Below are 25,764 nucleotides of genomic sequence, written 5' to 3'. Positions count from 1 at the left end.
GGGAGAGCAAGAAGCAGGCTCATAGCGGAAGAGCCTGATGTGGGGCTCGATCCCAGAACGCTGGGATCACGCCCTGAGCCGAAGGCAGACGCTTAACGACTGCGCCACCCAGGCGCCCCTATAAATTAGTTAATACTTATTACTTACGTAAATCAGTTTTGTCTATCCTACAGATCGTTGATATCTTACTGAAACATGTTATGGTACTAATTCTCAAAAATTTGTCTAGGTTCTTTTTTTTTTTTTTAATTACAGAACTAAAACTTTTTTTTTTACCCAGGAAGAAAATTCTAGCATTAATACTTATGTATTAAACATTGAATAAAGAAATATAATATTGTCTTTAAAACCACATAGCTTTTGAATTTTCTTATTTTTAGTGTACACAAACATGTGGAGGAGGAATAAAGTCAAGATTCGTAATGTGTCAATTTCCCAATGGCCAAATGTCACAAGAGCAAAACTGTGAAATCTTAAACAAGCCACCTAGTGTGGTACAATGTCATGTGCATGCTTGCCCTGATGATGTGACATGGCATCGGGGACCATGGAAATCGGTACGATAGTATTCTTATTTTTGTCTGTTTTGTTTTGTTTTACTGTGCCCCCTTTAATTGCTTGTTTATCAATTGTGGTACATGCTGTATCTTCTGATTTTTAATTTTAAGCAGATTACTGGCCTTCTTGGCTTGTGGTATTAAATTTGATAGTTTGAAAGAAGAATCCATTCAATTTCAAGTACTATAATATATATAATAGTTTTATATGTATTTATTTTTTATAAGTAATTTGAACCATAGCACTATTCTAAGGGAAATATTTTCCTCCAGTACATCTTTGGCTTGTCCTCTAATTGTAAATGTTTGACCATATACATTTGTATATAATGTTAACATTGTGCTTGTTACAATGGCAAATTAAGGCTGTGTCTTGTTTAAGTGTGTAACTGTATGTGGCTTTTGTCTGTCAATGTCTGGTAACTGATCCAAAAGCAAATAACATTCTTTAAAACTTTTTTTTTAATCATTGTTAAATGTAGTATTTTGTTTGGAAATGTGAAAATATTAAAAGATAGAGAAATTTAAAGTGAATTGTTTACAGTTTGTTACATCATGGAAAAATATTTATATAGTAATTTTTATGAATATTTCTTCACTGTGTGGAGTTACTGTGTTTTGGGGATGTTTTAATTTATTTTTTTTGGAGCCATAGACAAAATTCTTTAGTATTGTTCATGACTGATTTATTTAGTATATTTCAAATATCCAGGCTTTGAAGAATAATTAATATATAAATACGTTGAAATTAGCATTTTGGTCACTTTTGATATTTTAAATCCTAAACAACCAAGTACACTTTTTCCAGGTGAGAAACGGATAAGTGTATTTATTTATAATTTATAAAGTTATACAGTTCTTTATTTGGAAAATAATTATCACTCTGGCTTTATAACCAACCCGGATGCCTGCACTTGGTTTGCTTTTCCCAAGTCAAAGCCTTACATTGTGATGTAAACCTAAATTTCAAACTCATGCTGTTTGATGAGTAAGTCAAGTTCTAGTTCAGGCTGAAATGCTTCTCTGTAGTCAGTGTGACTGATATAAAACACAAGGAAATTGTAACTTTATAGGAGGATCTTAAATTGGTGCATCACTTTGTTGGAACTAACAAAAACATATTTTGCCAAGGAAAGCATTCACATATTTACTTAATAAAATATTGACCATGTATATCCTAGGCACTGTGCTACAGAGGAAAAAAAAAAAAAAAAAGACCCATCTCTTACTCCTATGGAGTTTCTAGTCTATTTGGAGAGATTTGAAATAATGTAGGAACTCAACTATAAAAAGCCTTTTTTGTTAGCTTTTTTTCACCGAAAATTCACTTTCTCTTTACTAGATCTGTTACATTGTCTTTCATTTTTTTTGGCTTTAGTTTGCAAGCCTAGTTCTTAATAAGACTAAGGATTGCTTTCTTGGAGTTTTATCCTAATTAGGAAAGCAGGCTCCTGACCACTTAATTAGAAGATTAAATTGTAATGGCATTTGTTTCCGAGCATAAAAGTTTTATTTTCCTACTCATTCATCAATTCATTAATTCACAAAACAGTAAACATTTGTGCTAGATATCAAAATACCTAAAATTGTTTTGATCATATTTCCTATTTCAGGGGTCAGCAGACTATGGCCCATGGACCAAATCTGGCCTATTACCTATTTTTGTAAATAAGTTTCATTGGAACACAGCCATCCACTTTTTTTTTTTTTTTTTTTTTTTTTTGGTATTATCTATGGCTGCTTTTGGTACTACAATTATTGAAATAGAGACTGGCCCTGAAAGCCTGAAATATTTACTATATTTGGCCTTTTTGGGAAGTTTGCTGACCCCTGTTCTACCTAGTAAACATCATGAGGCTTTTTAAATTTAGCATAAAATGTACTTAAAGTTATAGATTATTAGAATTACCAATATTCATTTGGGGTCAATTTTAGATGTTTTCGATTAATATTTTAAGACCTCTTACAAGGTTTATCAGCCTTCTCTACCTATTCACTAGGGTATTTAGACAATTTTTTTTCCAGTTTTGAGATATACTTGGTATGTAATGTGTAAGTTTGAGGTGTGCACTGTCACGCAATGTTTATATAAGGTGTTGGAAGGTATCTAGTATTATACTCCAATATATTCATGTCATGCTCTTTGTGTGTAAATGATATTATAAGTGAAAAAAACCTGAATGTTCGGTAAAGTTCTGTGCATAGATAACTTTTTCAACCTCACAAAAACCAATAACCAAGAAAATAACCACAGTTGCAAAATAGTAACACAAAAGTACACATTCTTCATTGTTTACTACATGCCTCATTGACTAATTCAGTCTTTGCACTAGTGAGGAACTGTAATATCTTTCTTTTTTTTCATAAATTGAAGGTGAAGTTTTAAAACTCACAATGTTTATATCAGAGTTTTTGTGAACTTATTTATTCACTTTTTATAGGTATAAAGTACATATATCTTAAAGTGCCTGGATTTCTTTTATTATATGAAGAATTTTATTCCTTAAATTAGCCTTTTATATTAAAAGGGTTTAAGGGATCTGAAGTTTCTTTTGTTGTTGTTAAAACTAGATATAACCTTTTACCTCTTTGTGTTGCTACATATTAGCCAAACTTCAGAATACCTCTTATTAACATATCAGATTAATATTTTTTCAAGGGTAACTTTAATTTCAGCAGCTCCTACTCACTAGGTTAGAAAATTACAAATGCGTGTGTATATGTATACATATACATATATGGATAACAGGAAATCTCAAACATTTCATTTTAAAGCAGAATTGTAAGTATTAAATCATTAAAATGTAACTAGGAAGAAAGTTGTAAATATACATTTAAATTTTCTCCATCTTGTGGAAAATCTTGTATTGTAATAATTTATAAGCATGATTAAGGAAACAAACCTTAACCTGTGTCTGTTAATTTAATGACTGTATTTTTGTGATTAGTCAATGTGAAATGACTGTATTTTAACCTTTGCTTATTAATGACCTGTGTTGTGGCTTTGTGCTTTGCATAATTCATATGTATGTTGTATTTTTACTACTTGGATCAATACCTAAAATGTTTTAAGTCCCTGAACAGATCCTGTGTTGTAATGAATGCCTCCTTTCTCTTGGTGCTGTTTTTCTTAAATTAACAAACTATTAATTTCTTATTAAACATTTAATTGCTGAATAGTGTACGTTTTCATAATTTGAGTATTTAAGATATTGTTATTTTAAATCCATTAGAAACTAACATTGGTGTTTAAAAACATAAGATCTATTGTTTAGCTATCAATTTTAAATACTAGAAAAATTTATGTCTTATAAACAATAAAAATCTATGATGTAAACTTACTTATTGGTAAGGTAAAAGTTCATGACCCAGATCGTCTTTAAAAGGTGAGTAAAAGTTTTATTTTTCTCTTCTCTTCTGTTCTCTTCTCATATATACTAAGGAACATTACACATGTAATCAAACTGTTCTAGCAAATGCTCTTTAAGTAAATTTATAATAATTTCTCTATTTTCTCAGTAAGTCTCATTTAGCTGATTCATTTTTCCCGAGTGCTTTTATTCTCTACCTAGAATGCAATCTTGTTTGGTAAGAAAATGTGTATTCCATTGTGTTCTGGGATGAATGATGATCCCAGAGAACTAAAGGGCATATTTTTTCCATTAAGGATTGTTTTCTTTCTTCCACAAATGAGAAAATTCATTTTAAAAAATGAAAGCTTGATACTCGAATCTTCTAGATTCTAGTGCTTTCCCCCAAAGTGTTTCTTTTTAAAATGTGTATACACAGGTGCTATACTAAACCTCTAATACGATATGATGGAATACAACAAACAGAAACGCTTTTAGCAATGAGCATGTGGTAGCAGCACACACCCAGTAAATCTGGTTTGTCACCTTCACCGTTTTGTGTAACAGAAGAACATTGAAGGTCTGAACTCGGGTTGGGAGGCTCCTTCCAGTGTGGCTCTCACTGAGGACGAAATGCACTCAGGAAGAAACTTGTTACTGCCTCTGTTGCTCCATAAGGCCAGGAGCAGTCAGGGGAGAGGTAATGTGTGGGGAAATGATTTCAAGAAACTGTCAATTCTTTGTGGAGTGTAGAACTCAGTAAAACTATTTATAGTAATAAGTTGTTTTCTTAAATCTGGAAAAGTTCTACATACCCATGGTAAACGCTTGAAATCTATTTTATTCCTCATTTATCATAGTTTCCCGTACCTTATTAGTAAGTATTGAACGAATGTTTCCATTTACTTGTTACTCTTTCTACAGTACATTTATTGACTTCTCCCAAAGATGAGCATCCCCTACAAGTTAGGCATTGTGCGCTGGACAAATCAGGCACAATCCCCATGTACGAGAAGTTACCAGTTAAGTGATGAATGTACTAAGTAGATCAGAATGCAGAATGGGATTCCTTTCTGATTTCAGCAACTATATGTTGAGGACTCATAATACTAAGACCTTAATAGGTTGTAATTATCCAGGAATTAGTAATGAGGATGGTACTTAACAACACAATAATTCTGCCAGTAGATTTTTCTAGAAAGCCTAAACTAGTCGAATCTATTCCGTTATAACCTGGCAAGAGATGAGTGGTGTCCTAAGTCCCTGTGCTAGAATAGTTTTTTGCATAATTGCAGCATTTTCCTCCTTTATGTAGGTGGATTTCATGTCTCACCAAAAAGAACATGGACCAAGATATAGGATGGTATGAAAATAATTTTGGAGATACCAATGGGCCTTGCAGGTCTGAAATGTAAAACCTAGGAAAATTTTAAGTAGATAATATACTGATGAGATCATAAGAGACTTGTAAGTGTGTTCTATTGAATGAAGTTAGAATGTTAAGACTAAAACAACTCAACATGAAATGGCTATATGCCATGTTTTTCTTTATACATCTATATTAAAATGGACACGTTTCTATGGTAATTCTCTTTTCCCAGACATAATGCCTGAGAATGTTTAAGAATCTCTGGAAATAGATTTTTAGATGTTTTAGAACCACATATTCTCAGTATTCTGCGGTATCTCTGCGCTCGATGATGAGCCTGTTTAGGACATACAGGCATTGTTAATATTCATTTAGATACCCTAATTTTTCTGTCACTAGGAAGAAAACCGTTTTAGTTCCTATGTAATCACAGGAACAACAAAGACTTTGGTATTAATCTTATAAAGAGTCTCTTTGACATTTTCTAGGTAGTTGATTTCTAATCTTTTGATCATAGATAACCTTTCTCTGTAACATGTTTTGATCACATCCCCTTTTTATATTTAGATATTACAAGCTAATATATAAGTGATTTATGAAACATACATGAATTAGAATAAGAAATATTTTTTAATGAATAATTTACTGAACTGTGTAGTAATCTCATTTTTAAAAAGTAGTGGGATGATGGGGACTAAGGAGTGCACTTAACTAAGCACTTTAAAAAGGTAGGGTGGCAAGGATATACTGTATGGTGACTAACATAATAAAAAATTATTATAAAAAGTAAAAAAAATATTAAAAACTGTAAAAAAAAGGATAGCGTTTCATTAGTTTTGAAAATCTTGGTTCAACACTGTCAAAGCAGTTTAAAAATCTGGTTTATCCCAATTTGTCATTTCTGTAGCTTCCATAGCTGAAAAAATTACCACGTGAAAATACATACCTCCATATAGAAAACTTTATCACTGGGTGTTCCTGTTGGAGGTTAGTAACTGATTTTTAAATCCAGTTGCCAGTAATGCAAAAAAAATTATGGAAACTTCTGTGACAAATTTCCATTTTCCATGATGTCATTCAGTTCTTGAAAATTACTAGAATGAATTATGTATTTTCAGGTTTGTAATTTTCTTTCTTGCTGTAGAGTTGACACACAATGTTACATTAATTTCAGGTGTACAACATGATTCTACAGCTCTATACACTATGCTATGCTCGCCACTAGTGTAGCTACCATTAGTCACCATATAATGCTATCATAATACTATTGACTTTGTTCCCTACTCTGTACTTATCATTCCCGTGACTTATTCATTCCATAACTGGAAGCCTATACCCACTTCCGTTCACCCATTTTGCCCCTCCCTCCACAGGCAACCACCAGTTTGTCCTCTATATTTATAGGTTTGTTTCTGTTTTAGTGTTGCTTTTAAGTTTCCACATATAAGTGAAATCCTGTTTGTCCTTGCCTTATTTCACTTAGCATGATGCCCTCTGGGTCCCTCCATGTTGTCACAAATGGCAAGATCTCATCCTTTTTATGACTAATATTCCATTGAGTATATATACCACCTCCTTATCCATTCATCTATCAAGGACACTTAGTTTGCTTCTATATATTGGTTATTGTAAATAATTCTACAACCAAGATAGTGCATATAGCCTTTCAAATTAGTGTTTTCATGTTGGGGAGGAATAAATATCAGTGGTGGAATAACCATATCATATGGTAGTTTTCTTTAAGTTTTTGAGGACCCTCTAGACTGTTTTCCACAGTGGCTACATCAGTTTACATTCCCACCGTCAGTGCAGGAGAGTTCCTTTTTCTCCATGTCCTTGCCAACACTTACTACTTGTCTTCTTGATACTGGTCGTTTTGCTAAATGTAAGGTGATCTCTTCTTGTGATTTTTATTTGCATTTCCCTGATGATTAGTGATAGCAAACATAGTTTTTTGTGCCTTTTGGTCATCTGTGTCATCTTTGGAAAAATGTCTATTCAGTTCTGCCCATTTTTAATCAGATTATTTGTTTTTTTTGGTGTACAACTTTATGTTTTAACAAAGTGTTAAAACTCAATGAAACTTTGAAAGATCAAAATTTTTGCTTCAAAACTTTAAAAATACACATTTGAAAGTTTTGATAGTTGATATATTTAACAAAATCACATAATACTAGAAACACTTCCAAATGTTTAAAAATGTTCTAAGAAGAAGTAGTTTCCGAAAACCCATTGCTGTCTCATCCACTCTTAAGTGTCTCCTCTAAAGGACAAATTATGGGTCTATTTCTTAAAGTATTAGGTATTACTCATTATAGAAAAAAATCGAATTTGGAGCAAGCCTCTTTTTGTAATGGAAAAATTAGCAATTCATCTTTATGAACCTTTTTGATAATTTGAACACAACCAGCAAAACTCTGAGCCTAAAACTAAAAAAGTTTGTCACTCATTAGAGTATTGAATCTATACATATAATCCATTTATCTTCCTATGTGGGCATGTATGAATAGCAGTTGGTACATAAAGTGAAATGGCAGAGTAATGATCTCCGTCAGGATACCTTAAGTATGTTATATGTCAGGTTAGTATATAAATCCATATGGTAAAGCTTATTTTAGATAAACACATATAAAATTCTTTTAAGAAATTTTGTTGGTACTCCATTGAATCACCTTGCCACCTCTCAGAGTTTTTAGAGACTGTGACTTAGATCTTCATAGTTTTCTATGAGGCATAACAGTTTAGCAACCTGTCTAAAACCTCAAACTACAGTTGAGATTGGAATTACCTAATTTATCTTCATAGGTACCATCTGCTTCCTGGTTGTCAGGAGAATAAAGTTGAGAAAAGATTGTTCTTAAAAGATTCTTAAATTCCTGCACCAATTTGCCTCAATCCTAAATCTAGAAGGATATGTTTAGGAAGGTACTTTATCACATCAAAATGTAATATGACCTTTGTATTAAGTCTCATACATCATGATATACATATCCTTGTGAGAATTAAATGAAATATTGCAAAGTTTTTGGTAAACCACATAAATTCTTTACCAGTTAACTGAGTTCCAAAGTGATCCTCTAAGACAGTTCTGAACTACTTTTGATTTTCCTGAACTTTTGATATTTTGCAGTTGTGACCCGGGGAAACTCAGACTTTGAAAGTAACTATGAAGGTGATGGTGGCCACTGAACTGCCAAAAAAACAAAAAAAAATCATCGATCCATTTGAGATCATTAAGAGCCTATCTATATCAGGCACTGGGCTAGGAATTGTAGAAAACTGAAGAATGCCGTGTTCCTCTCAAAGGACTCACAGTTCAGGGGAAATTAAATATACACACAAGTAACAAGGCAGAAACATGGCATGGGAAGTCAGAAAAAATATGCTTTCAGTTGCAGGAACTTGGAAGGATTTGTGGAGGAGAATGTATTGGCCTTGGTGGAGAGAACTTGGGGTGGAAGACCATTCCCTAGCAAAACCAGAGGCCAGATTGGTTTGTGAGAGAAACGGGGTGAGCGTAAGTTTAGAAATATGACTTGGACAATCAGAGAAAGACAAATACCGTATGATTTCACTCGGGGAATTTAAGAAAACAAATGAACATGGGGGGTGGAGGGAGAAAGAGGAAAACCAAGAAACAGACTCTTAACTATAGAAAACAAACGGATGGTTACCAGAGGGGAGGTGGGTGGGGAGTGGGTTAAATAGGTGATGGGAATTAAGGAGGACACTTGTGATGAGCGCCGGGTGTTCTAAGTGTTGAATCACTAAATTCTACACCTGAAATTAATATTACACTGTATGTTAACTGAAATTTAAATAACTTGAAAAAGTTATGACTTGGGGCCATATCAAGGACGATTAATAAGGATCATGCTTAAAAGATTTTTTAAAATTTAAAAATTCTGAATATATATTAACCATTAAATTTTTTGGAGTGGATGTGAAAGCTGTGTTTTAGGAAGATGATTAGGTAATTCTCATAAACACATTGAAAATGACAGACTAAAGATGGGGAGTTCAAGAGGGGGCTCTTCTTAAGGGTGATGATTTAGGGACCATTCAGTTATTCACATATTTATAGTTATAACACAAATTGTGGAGTAGAAGCAGCCAGGAGAGGTATTGATGGGACTATTTTTGGTCAAAAGATAAGATGGCATTTGGAGATGGAAGGAAAAGATATACAAGAGAACATCCTATCAAGAGCTTTATTGTTAAGAGAGTAAAGTTGAGAAAAGTCATGATGGAAGCTTTTGAGATCAATTGAGTTTGGGCAATAAGTCAAGAAGTTAATCTGGAGTACTAGGATTACAAACTACAGATGGATGGTGCATAAACTGGTTTTACATTAGTCTCACATAAGGGAATATAATCTTAATTTCAACAGGAGAAGTGTAAACTTTCATTTACCAGAAGAATTTGGAGAGAGATCATTATTCTTAAGCCTGCTGTGATATACATATTAAGTTTATCCTAGATCTTGTGGTTAGGGGTAAACATTGTGGTAGCGGAATGCCTAGGTTTGAGTTCATAGAGTTTTGGAAAATTAATATTTCTAAGATTTTGTTTTCTTGGGATAAAAACAGTGACTACCTAAGGAGGACATTTTTTAGGGTTAAATGGAATGTAGGTAAGGTGGTTGGCATTAGGGCCTATTACATAGAGGCTCGATGTATTTTGCTTATTATGACTTATCCCAATAATTATCTTTCTTCAAGGAGCTAAAAACCCAAATAGTATATGAGGCTGATAACACACTGAACAATCTGAAACAAGATCTACTGAAGCAAGTTATACTGTAGTATAAGAGAAATCAATTTGGACTGGTGTTTGTTTTTTTTTTAAGTAAACTTTTATGGAAATATATCCAGCAAAATTTCAAATCAAAGGTACAGTTCAGTGAATTTTCCAAAGTGAGCACAGTTATGTAGTCAGCACCCAAACCAAGGATATCAGCACCCTAGAAATCCCCGTGTACCCTATTGTAGTCACTATTCCCCCACAAGGGTAACCCCTAGTCAGACATCAAATATGCCTGCCTTTGAACTTTATATAAATCGAACTTAGATAATTTGAGAGTCACAATATTACATCTGTGAGATTCATGTTGTAATTATAGATTGTCATTGTGGTCTAGTAGGAATATACAATTGTATAACTTATGAATAAGCAAATATGATTTAGATGGTTATTCTCCAGTTGATAAGCATTTGGGATTGTTTTCACTTTGAGACTTAACAAATAATGCTGTTAAGAACATTTCCCACGTGTGTTTTTTGGGTGAGCATATGTATGCAGATCTTTTGGATACGTAGACAGAGTTGAATCTCAGTGTATGCATAGGTTTGGGTTTAGCAGATACCTGTTTTCTGAGGGTAGTTGAGAATTCCAGTTGTTTCACATCTTTGTCAATACTTGATATTATCAGACTTAAATTAATAATCTTCATGAATGTCTATTTAACTTATTCATTAGATATTTACAGAGCAGTTACTGTGTGTTAGTGATATTTACAAAGCACTTGGTATGGGGGAGAACAATAGGAATGGATCAGGAGATGAGATATTACATATTTAAAAAAAATATTACATATTGCAGCTAGTAGATAGGGAGGAAACGTACATGCATATTCCATACGAGGCAATAGTCCCAAGAGCCAATAACCTTCCCTTGAATATTCCACCAAACCTCTTTGTACTTCCACTCTAGTAGCTGGACATGCCCACCATCCTGCCAGCTCTGACCTGATAATACCACCAGGCATGGTTATTTTTTCTGATCCTTTTTGGACTTCTTCCTCCTCTCCTCCTATAGTTGTGTAAGGACTAACTCATATAACTCATATTTCATAATATTCATAGTGGTTTTCCTTTCCAGTTTGAAACCTTACAGATACAGCATAATTTTAAAACTATGTAGAAAAGGAAGGATATAATTAATAAAAATTAGGGGTTGCAGTAGTCCCTGAAAAAGGGGGGAAGAATGCCATTGTGAGAGGGACATGGAAGGTTTTGGGCATAATATCCTGTGTCTTGACTTGGAAGGTGGATATTTGTTTTATTGTTTTTAAAGCATACATTTTATATATCTTACAACTTACTGTTCAATATACTGACAGATGGACTGCTATTACTATCTGGAAAAGATTTTAATGACTGAGTATGAAAGAACCAAGTATGAGAAAAAGCAATGAAAAAATTAAATAATATTGAAGCAAATTGAAATTATCTTAAGACAAATAATTGATTTTAATTGGCTCTTCATATGAAGATTTGAAATATAAATGCATTTTATTAACAATAACTAGTAATTATGTAAAGTAAATATGAAAAAGCCTTTGAGAATTATAAATTAAAAATATTTTATCAGATAAAAATCTGAGTCACAGGTAAGAATTTTACAGAAGGCTAAAAAGTTGGCCGTATATAAATGCCTTTTGTTTCTTGGCTATAAATGTTTTTATTTTTTCCTTTTCAAATTTTTATTTAAATTCCAGTTAGTATACAATGTAATATTAGTTTCAGGTGTAGAATTTAGTGATTCATCACTTATTAACACCCAGTACTCATCACAAGAAGTAGAGATGATTGTCATAATTTATTTTTGAGACAAATGTTCATTTTTATGGGATCTTATTTAATAGCAAACACTCTAAACTACTTCCAAAATATAAATAATGGAAATACTGTATCAAGCAGTTAGATTTCTGTGGAAAATAACTTTGGTGCTGTCATTAAAATTTTCAGAAGAAGGCTTGCCCACAGCAGAATCATTTCTCTTACTAGCTTGTAATTTTTTTTAAGGTATAAACATATATTTATGGAAGTTTTTTCCATAGTAGATTTTGTCTATCATAAACCCATAGAAAGCATTTTCTATGATTAATAATTAAACATTCTGTTTGGGATACCATTAGATACACTGTAAGAATTAAAATGCAAATTATGCTCTGTAAATGGTAATGTACTATATTTTTAGGAGAATGAAAGAATAAAAGTCACATTATAAAAATGCCACATTAATAAAAAATGACTCCCTATTCTGACACCAGAGAGAGTCCCCATTCTTCCATCTGGGCTTTTGGAGGACTTACACATCTAGTAGTATGGAAGTTAATCAGGCATGGCTCCTTCCTCACTCCTGAGCATTTCTTCAGTGTTAGGGACCAGGCTCAAAAACAGTAGCTCATGGGGGCTCCTTTCTCCATGCCAGCATTTCTTTGTTGAAATTGGCAGGATCTGAATTTTAGATGAAACCAGAAGGAGGCTCTTACCTCTGTTGATCCACAGGGCACCCCATAGTATCAGAACAACAACAAAAATTTTGAAGAAGGAGCTCTGTTACATGAAGATTTCCTCTCTGTGTTATTTTTGTAAAACAAAATTCAACTCTATCTCATTCATATAAAACAGATTGCATATTTAAAAGATCTTTGTATATATTTTCTCATGTTTTTTTTTTCTACATGGCATTTACTTGTTCAGTAAACATAAATCTGCTTTCTGTTCTTAAGTTTAGAATTCTAGTTCCTCAACATCTAATGTGTGGGTATATTTTGGTAGAAAGACTAGCTACTTTTGCTGCCACATAATTTCTACATGAAAATCATCCTAATATCCAATTTTGTTAAGATAATCCCTTTATTTAGATATGGTAGAGTAGGTTATTTAAGATTCGGGTTTTTATTGAGAACTTTGGAGATTTTTTTGCATTTTATGAAATTCAGTATTGTCTTCAAATTTGTCACTCGAACTATGAGAATATTTTATAGTTTGTAAGTCAAAACACGGAGAAAACTTGTGAGTAAATCTCACATATTGGGAAATGTTTTTTACATATTTTTTAATGCTTAGGAAAACCCTAGAGATCTTTTTAAAAGAGAAATTAGTTGGAAAAATTTTAGCTTGTGGTTATTAAAAAAAAGGCAGATTCTTTTTGGAAGCCTATTTTCTCAGAAACTAAAATTTTGAAGTGTGGTAATAACTTCAGGATTTCATTCAGGTAACCGATGTTAATAAAAGAGGGGCAATATATAAAACCATGAGATTTATTTGATAATTCTTAAGAACTAAGGAATGACCTATTCTTCTGCCAGAGATGCCCCCATAATCCAGGTATGCAGAAATTTGCATTTTCTCAGGGCACCTGGGTGGCTCAGTTGAGCATCTGACTCTTGATTTGGACTTTGGTCATGATCTCAGTATTGTGAGATTGAGCCCCATGCCAGGCTCCATGCTGAGCATGGAATCTTCTTAAGATTCTCTCTCCCCCTCTCTCCACCCCCAAGCTTGCTCTCTCTTAAAAAAAAAAATTGCATTTTTTCATTTGAACAAACAATTGAATTTTTTAAAGTCAACCCATTAAATACATATCTAAAGAGTTAAATTGTGATTCTTAAAATACTTGAAAAACACCGTGGTGGTTTTTTTTTTCTTTTTCTTTTCTTTTCTTTCTTTCTTTTCTTTTTTTTTAGTATCCCATCTTTAAAATTGGGAGGGAATTTCAATTTTCATATCCTACACAAAGCATAAATTCAGTTTTCGCAATTGAAGTATGTGTAGTTTCCATGTCTAACGAATCTTTCTAAAATTGGAAAACATACCACGACACAACATAGCCCACTTCTTTTCAGGAAAACTATATGGTTGTTCTTCCTTTTGAGCTGAAACCGATATGTATGAAAGATTCACCTGTAATTGTCATTCTGCACACTGAAGTAAGAATGTATTAAATTCATCTTCCACAGGACAAATATTTGAAGACAGCTGTTCTTCTGTGTTCCTGGTTAAATATATCTATGTTAACTCTAACCATCCAATCTTCTTTGTTATTACTCTCAAAATGTGACATTTAGAATTTCATTTGTTAGCAAAATGCTCTAGCTGTAAAGAATATTGCAACCCTTGGTTGCACCCAGTATATTCAATATTGCATCAAATTTGTTTTTAGTAGTCACCCAGTTTTTCTTATACTGATCTTACGTCAGTATAAACCTGTATGTGATACTGTCATTAATCATTTTATTTATCCTTAGCAGTAGATAATATTTTTAAGCCAGGGTATAGAAGTTTGATTTCTAGTATATTTATTTTTATTCTATCCTCAATTCATTTACTTTTTAATTCTCATGGCTGACTTTTTTTTTCTTAGTTTCAAGTTTTTATTTAAATCTCATATGTGACTTTAAAATAAGTTCTTTCAGGGGCGCCTGGGTAGCGCAGTCATTAAGCGTTTGCCTTCTGCTCAGGGTGTGATCCAGCATTCTGGGATCGAGCCCCACATCAGGCTCCTCTGCTGGAAGCCTGCTTCTCCCACTCCCCCTGCTTGTGTTCCCTCTCTCGCTGGCTGTCTCTCTCTCTCTGTCAAACAAATAAAAAAAAAATCTTAAAATAAGTTCTCTCAACTTCATGTCACAGGTAAATCAGGAAGCATACTTTACTTGTGTTCATAAAGTAGCTAATAGCCTCCTCCATGACAGGGTGAGCCTAGGGCTCTAGAACGTACTTCTATAGACAACTCTCCAGTTTGACCTTAATCTTCATTAGTGAACCCAATATCATTGATTATAGTTTTTGAATAGTCTTATTGATGTGACACCTGTACATAGTTAAGAGATGGTGCTAAAATGTTGATAAAGAAAAAGCTATCTCCTGTTGCAGTCTTTCCTACCCCAGAAATAATCTTTAAATTCTGTTTTCTGGTATTTGCCTCCACATTTCCAATTAATAGGCTTTTTCTGCTATTTCTTGTTGCATCAAAAAAATTACCTATTGGCTTCATTTGTTAGAGGCTGAGATTATAGCTCTCTTATATGGGCCACTAATCCTATCTTTCAAATAAATTTCAGTTAATAGTGCTCCTTATGCAGTGTCTGTACTGTTATGCACTGCTCCTTTTTATACAACTCTTTAATTTTCCTGGAGTTAATAGCTTTGTTTTTAAAAATTGCTTAGTTTTTTAAATGTCCAACCACTAGTGTTTTTCTCGAGTGCCTGAACAGGTATGTAAAATCTCCATGAACATTTTTTCTTAAATGCCCAGGTATTTCCTCTTTCCTAGACACCTTGTAGACAGACACCCTCCTCCAAAATCTTCCTTCTCTGACCTGGCCTGGATGAACTTAACCTTGTTGTACCATTCTCTCATCCTGTGAAAGTCTTTTTACTCATCTTCAACTTTGATGACATTTTCTTGCATCAGATATTTCTTTTTAAAATTTCCTCTCTCAAACACTTTAACACATCTTCCTAGAAAAAGAAAAACAGGAGATAACATTTTTCCACCTTGCAAACCTGAAAAGGTCTTTAATCAATCCTTGTGTTTGATTAATAATTTGAATAGTTATAGAATTCTAGTTTGAGAATAATTTCCCTAAATTTTTTTCTATATTTTTTATTGAAGTATAATTAGCATACAGTGTTATATTAATTTCTGGTATGCAATATAATTCAATAATTCCATACATTACTGAGTGCTCATAACAATAAATGTACTCTTAATCCTTTTTATCTATTTCACTCATCTCCCTTCCCACTGCCCCTCTGGCAACCACCAATTCTCTGTATTTGAGTGTTTTTTGTCTGCTTTTTCTTTGTTCATAAATTCCACATATGAGTGAAATCATATGGTATTTGTCTTTCTGTCTGACTTATTGCACTTAGCATTACACCCTCTGGGTTCATCCATGTTGCTGCAATTGCAAGATCTCATTCATTTTTATAGCTGAGTAACATTCCATTGTATATATACACAACATCTTTATCCATTCATCTGTGGATGGACACTTGGATTGCTTCCATATCTTGGCTATTGTAAATAATGCTTCAGTAAACATAGGGGTGCATACATCTTTTTAAATTAGTGTGCTATACTTCTCTGTGACTTGTTTATTTTGTAATTGGAAGTTAGTACCTCTTAATCCCCTTTGTCTCTTTCACCCATCTCCCACTCACTTCCCCTCTGGCAACCACCATTTTGTTCTGTATATTTAAAAGTCTGGTGTGGGGTTTTGTTTTTGTTTTTTTTTTTCCTTTGCCTTTTTATCTTTTTTCTTTGTTTCTTAAATTCCACATGAGGGAAATAAAAAAGTTTCCTTAGAATTTTTAGACATTATCTTCCAGCATTCTGACCTATTTATTGAGAACTCTGGTGATTCTGAATTCTGATCTGTTCAATGTGCCTTTATCTCTCTCTCTATGCTGCTGAAGCTTTTGATATCTTTATCCCTGTTATTCTAATATCACATGATGAGGCAACTTTGTGTGTTTAAAATTCAGTTTGCTAGTCACTTTATAGGACCTTTCATTAAGGAGACTTGTGTTCAGAATTTTTTTTTTTTTTAACAATTTCTATGCAATGGTTTTCTTTACTGAGGATGTTCTAGTTGGATATTGGGATTCTTGGATTGATCCTTTAATTCTCTTTATATTCTCCTATCTTTATCATTTGGTTTTACCCAGTGGAAAACTGTCAATATCTAAACCATCTCCTGAGTTATTTTAGTTATGTTTTTAAGTATCAGAAGATTTTTCTTGCATTCTGGTTGTCTTGAGGTCATAATATCCTATTCTTGTTTCATCAAACAATATCTACTCTCTTATATTAATTATAGCTTTTGGAGGGGTGATTCTTGATTATCTCTTTAACCTTCATACCCTTTCTTTAAGGTGATGGTGGGAATGGTTTTCTGCTTTTCCTACTGAAGATTTTCTTTAAAAGTTGATGATTTTCTGTAGCTCATTATTATTTAAAAAACAGGCACTAGAAAATTGATTGGAAACTCTGCATTTGGGTAGAGTTTGGTAAGTGATTTTCCCTGTAAGTCAATACTTGAAGGTCTGTTCTTTTGGAGACCCAGTTTCTTGAAGAAGGACCCTCTAATGCCCTGTCCGTGAGCAAGAATAATATGGGCAGAGAAACTAAGTAAGGGTCAAGAGTTCAATGTGTAGAATTCCACTATTTTTCCTTCAGTTTTCCCAATTCAAAAGCTCCCCCACGCACACATTTAATTTCTGCAGGGAAGGAGCCTCTGGTCTGGCAAATGAGGAGTGGAAGAGTAGCAGCACCCCTCCTTGCATCCATTGCTGAGCCTCGTGGCTCTGCAGGTGCAAGTTTGTCTTCCTTCATATCGGTCTTCTTCATTCCTTTTATTCTCTTTAGATCTTCCAAAGTTATTGAAATGTATTTGATACACTCTGTGCAGTGAAAAAAATTAATGAAGGGGAAATGCATACATATGGTCACTCCACCATTTTTAACTGTAACTGGTTAATTTTTTAAACCAGATGTCTATTTGCCTTCCCTTCCAGTTTCTCTTCCTTATGCCCACTGTGACTATAATTTAAGGTGTATCTGATGTGTTTTTCAGTATCTAGGTAAGCAGAGGTGTTTTTTGTTGTTGTTGTTGTTTTGTTTTTTTAGGGAGAACAAGATAGGCTCTTGCTGGAATTCCATTGAAGTGATTACCCTCCTATCTCACCATTGAATGAAATCTGTATGAACCTTGAAAAATCCCTATGTTCCATTCAAGTGTTTCAGAGAGAAATCCATGTCATTGATTGTATTTTCACCATTTTATATTTCCTCAGGATTAGGAAAGGAAGAAAAAGGGGAATGGAAGGTTAATATGCATTTAAAGAATTGCGTCAAGCACTGTTTTAGGTTATTCATATGTTACCCTTTAATCTCACAACTACCCTAAGGTAGGTATTATTCCACTCTCTGGTGAGATAACTGAAGGTCAGTAAGGTTAAGCATCTAGCCCAAGGTTGATCAACTATTGACAATGGAGATTCAAATGTAGGTGTCTGATTCCAAATCCCATGCCCTTTTATTCTGTTGTCTACTTGCAATTGTAAAAACCATGAAACCCCACCTGAAATTTGACATAAAGAATTCATTTTTAATCTAATTAGGATAATTTTGAAATTAGCTTAAATTCATTGAAATTAATCCCTAAAATATTCTTGCATCACAACTATTATTACATATGATAGACAAATACGTTCAATGGATATTGTTCTTTTAATTTCAACTCTGACTTTGTCTTATCAAGCATTCATAGATCTCATTTTTTACTTCTCATCTGAGAATTCTCTGTACATATTCCTTTTCAGACCTTTATAACCCTACTTGAAAACAAACTACTTGGCTTTATTTCTGTTAACTCCCACAGCTAACACAAAAACATTTGTAGAAACTTGAAATGGTAAATCCTGCTATTCTGCAGGCACTTGATTTTAAGAATTTTGTAAATGTTACCATAGCAATGCCTTAAAAGTCCATATTTCTTTAAAGGTATGCTTTAGTTATTTTTCTGATCTTTTTACTTTTTTTTTTTTTTTTTTTTTGGTCTACCCACACTGAATAGTTTTCTACTTTGTTCCATCCAGGGAGGCAGATGCTCGTGATTCTGGATGTAGGCTCCCAGGGGACAAGAGTGGGGTTTTCATCATGGAATGTGCCATATGGTCTTACAAAAGTAACATCCCAGTTGTTGTGATTTGTATAAAGACATTAAGAAAAAGTAAACTTACAATAATGGCCCCAAAAGAGTTATTGAAATTAGTCAAGATTTCTATTATTTTCATATTGACAATAACATTTTTTCCTGTTACCATATAATTGCAAAGATTTATGTTACTCAATGAGTCAATAAAAACTCTAAACAGGAACTCTTTAGATGAGTTCCACTTGCTAAACAGATTTTATGGAACAGTCTGAAATGTTCCTTATCCCTTTAGAGTACATACAAACTACAAGAAAGCTAAAAGAATAAATTATAATACTTAAACTAATGATAGTTCTTCCTATTTCTTTTGCTACAGTGTTTATATTTTGAATTAGAATTACATTTACTATTTCATATAGCAAAATAAACCTGAGTTTAACTTTGACCTGTTTGTAGTGATTGTTCATCTTATTATTGAAGAAAACTAATCCAATAATTGAGTATTTTAGTTATCTTTCACTGAGGTGATTTTTCATTCTAATTTTCTAATATTTTATGTGTAGAAAATACTATATGATAAGTAAAAATTTCTCTAACGTACTTGCCTTAATTATTGCAACTTTACTTCAGGTTTTGTATTTGAAAGTGAAAATAATCACAAAACTTTTCCAAAGTCATAATTTAGAAAATATTAACAATTATAATAAATTATCTTTAGTACTTCCAATTGAGTTAGCCAAATTAATTACACATGAGGTAATCATATTAGCTTAGAACTGTAAATTGTGTATATTAATATATACATTTATACAATATACATATATATTTAGAAGTAACATTTTATTTATTTATTTTTAAAGATTTTATTTATTTATTCGACAGAGACAGAGACAGCCAGTGAGAGAGGGAACACAAGCAGGGGGAGTGGGAGAGGAAGAAGCAGGCTCATAGCGGAGGAGCCTGATGTGGGGCTCGATACCATAACGCCGGGATCACGCCCTGAGCCCAAGGCAGACGCTCACCGCTGTACCACCCAGGCACCCCTAGAAGTAACATTTTAGAACATGAAATAGAAATTAAAATGTTATAATTAGCACAATGATGTGAATGTAAAGAAAGTTTGCTATTATGTTAATAATATATTTCTTTTCCCTTTCAGTTGGGACTCAAAACATTTTTGCAAATGAATCTGACTTTAAAAAATGTTAAATATCTGAAATTGCAAATTTTCAATTAGAGGCAATGCAATAGAATATGAACTATTTCAGTAGTGATTATTTTTAAGACCAAATGCTGTCTTGGTTTATTAAAGCTGCGTAGTCAAAGAATGTAACAGGTTAAAAAGAATTTTCAAACTCCATTTAACTCTAAGTATAACCTTTCAGGAAATACTATGAATAGGGTCCCTGTTGATAGATTTAGTATCTTACTTTTTAGTGCACATATGCATTGAATTAAAGGAACAGTAGCAGTACTATTTTGCAGAGTTGACATCCTACTCTTAATATGCGTATTTTGTCATTTTTTGTTTAAACACAGGAATACCCTATTCTAGCATATTCTGGGTATTTATTCTAACCATGTTAATGTTTTACTTCTTTATAAAAATAATAACTGAGGAGAGCTCAATTGAAAATAGTGTTCCACCAATGTGGGGAATGCCCCTTATTACTGAGTAATTATATAAAACTCATATCTAAGATTTTACTGTAATTGGGCTCTTAGATATGTGGGTGTTACTGGCTTGCTGAGGATTTCAAAAACCATGCTGTTTCTGGGGTACAGATGCAGCCTCTTTATTTAGAGAATATTACAGGCTTCTTAAAAATCAAAAAGAATAGATAAAACATACATGCATGAATGCACACACACAAGTGTTTTATTCCACAAAATATCTAATTTATGGTCTGTCTTGATCTGAAACTATCATTTCCTTATTATATCATTTCATAAATAAATCTTGTTTTGTGATAATGTTATAAAGACATTTAACATATAATCACCAAAACATTAAAAAAATTCTCTTGCACAATAGCTATGGTCAAAATTTCCATTAAAAATTTTAACTTTATTACAGAAGCATAACATAGTCCAGTTTTGAAAAAGATCAAAATAAAGATAAATAATACATGTCCCTATATTGAGAAATTCATTGATTGTTTTGGAATTGTCACTTAAGGCTAAGGAAAACACAACAAATTCTCTCAAATTATTTCAAGAGACACTCCAATACCTGATTATATTTTAGCTCTAATTGCGTTTAAATCAAAACCACTCCATTTTGTACATTATAATTTGATGCTTCTTCAGTTGCACTTAATGGGAATGATTTCTGGTTTGTAATAAAGCGTATTTGGATTTAGATTTGTAATGGGTATGATTTCATTCCTGTGTGTTTAGCTCTTCTAAAACAAAAAGGTTGTGTGAACAATTTTGTCACCTGGTAGTAGGTTTTCCTTGTCTGTCTGAGGAAATTAGCAAGTACCTGACATACAGCGAGCAATTGGATAACTATGACACCCAGCCATATGGCTGTGAGTTTTTACATTTTCAGCAGGTAACTGACAGATGACGTGATATCTAGAAATAAAGAAAAAATTCACTTCATCTAATTTTTTTCCAGTTTTATTGAGATGTAATCCCTGTGTAAGTTTAAGGTCTACAGCATAATGGTTTGACTTATATTATGAAATGATCATTGGCATAAGTTTGGTTAGCATCCATCTCATATAGATATAATAAAAAAGGCAAAAAAATTCCTTGTGATCTCTTAGAATTTACTCTCAATTTCCTGTATATATTATGACAGTGTTAACTATAGTCATCATGCTACCCATTACATCCCTAGTACTTCTGAAGTTTGTACCTTTGATCACCTTTCTCCAGTTCCCCCCTCATCTCCCCCCACCTTTGGTAACCACAGATGTGATCTCTGAGTTGTTTTTTATTGAAGACTCCACATATAAGTGAGATCATACGGTATTTATCTTTCTCTGACTTATTTCACTTAGCATGATGCCCCCATCGCCCATCTATGTTGTTGCAAATAGCAGGATTTTCTACAGTTTTATGGCAGAATAATATTCCATGGTATATATGTATACCACAGCTTCTTTATCCATTTATCAATTGATGGACCTAGGTTGTTTCCGTGTCTTGCCTTTTTAAAGTAATGCTGCTATGAACGTAGGGGTGCTGATATCTTTTCAAGTTTGTGTTTTCATTTCCTTTGGATAAATTCTCAAGAAATGACTGGCTCATATGGTAGTTCTATTTTTAATTTTTTGAGGATCCTCTGTACTATTTTCCATAGTGGTTGTAACAGTTTACAATCTCACCAGCAGTGCACAAGGATTCCCTTTCTCCACATCATCACTGGCATTAATTATCTCATTTTTTTGATGATGGTAATCCTAACAGGTGTGAGGTGATATCTCATTGTGGTTTTGACTTGCATTTCCCTGATGATTAGTGATGTTGAGCATCTTTTCATGCACCCGATGGTGATGTTTTCCATTTCCTAGAACTGGAGCTAAATAAACTTTATTGCCCTATTTTGTTTAACAAGTGAAGTGTCCAGAATCAACATCTTTCACAAATTGTCAATTGATTCACTCTTCTGTGATATCTTTAACAAACAAAATAATCCACACCTCGAATATCAAAAGTAATCCTATTCTGGAATTACGTATAACTTTAAAAACTTGAATAGACTCGTTCCAAAGCTAATCATATTAGAATGATTAATTCCAAAATTCCATCTTGGAATTGAAAGTGCCATCCAACCTGCACAATTCTGGAGATTCTATTGCATTTTTAGGGCTTGCAAATTCTACATTTGTTTTAAATGTTTTCTTTTCCTTACATAGACATTTGTCTTTACCTAATTTATAGGAATCGTCTGTTCAGGTTACTTGTATTTACAGGTTACTTGTGCTACTTCTGAAGTAGATTGTATCCTATATCTACTGTTCCATGGTACTCATGAAACTATATCTCAAAATTTAAGACTCTGTCAACTAAGGACAACAAGGATGATTTTTAAGAGCTCTTTTGACAAGAATGCTGGAAAATATACAGTGTTAATAAAATCTTAAGGCAGTAGGATCGTATCAGGAATATAAAATAGAGACAAAACAAAACAAAACAAAAATTGCTGGAGTGCCAGAGAAAAGAATTGTTTGTGGTATCTTTACAACTCACAACGTACTGTGGTTTGAGAAAAAGAAGGTAGCATTTCACTAGTTATTTACTTCATGACTACCTCATGCCAACTAAAACATTATTCTTTGCATAACATGTTCTCTTTTACTTAAATCCTCACATGGAATTCATCGGACATGATAAAATAATGTATTTACTCCTCTGCAAAACTTGAGGAAAAAAAGCTCTACTTTAAAAGTATGACCAAGCATAATTTATTTTGCAATTCTTTGATTTTGTACTTTTTGTCTTAGAGAAACTTTGTGTTTATAAACCAATAAATACATTTCAAGGAATTTAAAATGTTTTAATAAATTCGAGTTTAACAAAAACAAATAAGAAATGCTTACACCAAGGATCAACATCAATTAATCAGCCAATATTTATTGTACCTGCCATTTTGTGGGTGATGTGGGTAATCTCTAAAAGGTCCTTGACCTCCAGAAGTCTGGGTAGATAAAGCATGTGACAAAAGTAGAAAATGATGAAGTGCTAAAAAACAGAGTGAGACTCAGAAAAATTCAGAGAAGTGAAAGATTGATATGTACTTACCTTAGACATGGTGCTGACTTAGAGCTTTAAGGATAAGTCACATTTGGAAAACACCAGGGGAAGTGATTAGTTGAGGTAAAAGGAAATAACATGAATTAAGCATTCTTGTTGAGTGAATACAATATATGCCTAAGTAGAGCAATGCTGCATGTTGAAAAGTAACAGAATGCAAGGTCAGAAAGGTATGTTGACTGGAATTGAGTGGATCAAGAAAACAAGAATATAAGTTTTTATTTACTATTAAAGATAGTGGAGAGCCATTGTCCGTTTTTGAGCAAAAAAATGTTTAAAATTATGTTTAATAATAGTCTTGGTTAAAGATTAGAATAATAAGAGAAAGAAGATCTTGAGTTAGAGTAGGAGACACTCTTCAGTCTTGTGAAGAATAATCTTGACTTTGATACAGTGCTACAATGTGTGAGTTACATTCCACTCATAGATATTGCTCATAGAGGAAATATATTGCTGAATTCTAAAGGAGGATATTCAGGATCCCCTTTTATATTACACAGTTTTGTAAATGAATTGGTCATTCTTATCAGAAATATCAATAATTTACTGCATACTTACTGTGTGATGCTTGGATTCTTGGCACTGTTAGAACCCTGAGAATTTTACAAAATAGGCACGTGGGCAATGTCCAGATAAGGATATTAAACAAATATATGACCATCCATCTTTTCCATCAACAAGTCTACTTCTTCAAAACTGAGTTTAAAAGTCACCTTCTCCTTGAGTACTTACCAACTGCCCAGAAAGGAGTGGCTACTTTTCAGAATTCCTTAAATTCATAATTTTTATTGTATTATTTTAATGGTGTTTATGTCTTGTGTTTTTTCTTGATTTTTATTGGGTTTAATATTATCTAAGATCTAGTTTAGTATTCATCTAATCAGTAGTATGTGTCATTTAGATTATAAGCACTTTGAGAATAAATCAAGGGCAAAAGCAAGAGATGTTTAATGAATCTGTCTGCAACTCTTGGTATATGGTAGAAACTCAATAATATTCATAGAATGAATAAGATACTAAATATTTTTACATCTTCCATAAGAACAACTGTGTTGATCTTAAATATCCACAGTAATGCTTACTTTTTAAAAGAGGCTAACAGGGGAGTAATGAGCTTTCTTCTGTTCTAAGGAGCCTAAAGGTTAGAAAAAAATGATATATATCTAAGAAGAAAAACATTTTTTCCATGTGTGAACATGTATATGTACTACTTGATGGTATATGTTTGATAATCAATAATATGTGATGTTTTTGGTGTAAAACATGCCATATCTTTGAAAAATAGACAGTGAAGACAAGAAACTGAGAAGTACCCAAGTCAGGAAGAGTAGACATATAGATAGATCCAAAAGAGAAGGTCAATAGGAAAGAATGCATACTTACTACAAGTTACAAAGATCCCTTAGAGATTTTCACAGAATTAAGTATGTTCTAAGTGACATGTAAGGCTGTGTTAAAGAGAACATTTTGGATATGGTAATAAGTCTTAATAGTCAAGGCACTGTATTAAATTAATTGCCTACACAAATGAAATATAGTATTGTAGATAATATAAAAAGATAAATTATCCCCCAACTATTTTTTAATTTAAAATATTTTAATCATCTAATAGTTTGTATTAGTCTAACAGTCTTTGAACTGATAGATAAAATGCATAATATATTATCTAATGCTCTCTGAACTCAGTATATGTTTCTAAATGAAACCATATGTGAACAGCTGTCTCAGAGGTATGAGAGGAGTTGTCTGGAATCCATATCTTTGCTTAAGTTTTCCCTGGTACATATATCATGCTGAAAATTGCTGATGTCCTGAGACTGTATAAAGGACAACAGAAGAGGAAGCTAATATTTACTGAGGATGCACCACATGTAACAGGACTGGATTAGACCTTTCATATTCTTGATCTCATTTTCATAATAAACCTGTAATACTGGTGTTGTTATCTCCATTTTTGTAAGTGAGGAAATGGAGTCTTGGACAGGTGATGAAATTTGCCTGGAGTTGCGCAAGTAGTAAGAGGCAGACCTGGTGTTCAATACCAAAGCCCAGGCTCTTCCACTACATTGCCCTGACCTCACTCTTTAAATGGCAATGGGCTGAAAAATGAAGTCAAATTATTATTTCACTCATATCTTTACATAGATTTTATATTTTTTTAACTGAGTATATTGGTGGGTTGATGGTACAGAGATATTTTCCCAGACTAATGCAAAAAACAAAGCTGAACTGAATTGCACTAAAAAAAATGATTTTTCTCCTTTCTCC

General features: G+C 32.9%; 1 protein-coding gene across 3 annotated transcripts in view; it reads left to right on the top strand.

Moving 5' to 3' along the window:
* ADAMTS20 (ADAM metallopeptidase with thrombospondin type 1 motif 20) overlaps positions 1-25,764 on the top strand; it is a 283,082-nt gene that overhangs the window by 214,780 nt on the left and 42,538 nt on the right. For all 3 annotated transcript variants that reach the window (XM_057318850.1, XM_026502074.4, XM_044385528.3), the window contains one exon: positions 381-557. In XM_057318850.1, coding sequence (XP_057174833.1) covers positions 381-557 — 177 coding nt within the window. The remainder of the gene's footprint in view (positions 1-380; positions 558-25,764) is intronic.

Source organism: Ursus arctos, unplaced genomic scaffold, assembly GCF_023065955.2.
Source record: "Ursus arctos isolate Adak ecotype North America unplaced genomic scaffold, UrsArc2.0 scaffold_26, whole genome shotgun sequence".
In the NCBI taxonomy this organism is placed as follows: Eukaryota; Metazoa; Chordata; class Mammalia; order Carnivora; family Ursidae; genus Ursus; species Ursus arctos.
The sequence above is the reverse complement of the archived record's forward strand: the minus strand, read 5'-3'. Positions and strand labels throughout refer to the sequence as shown.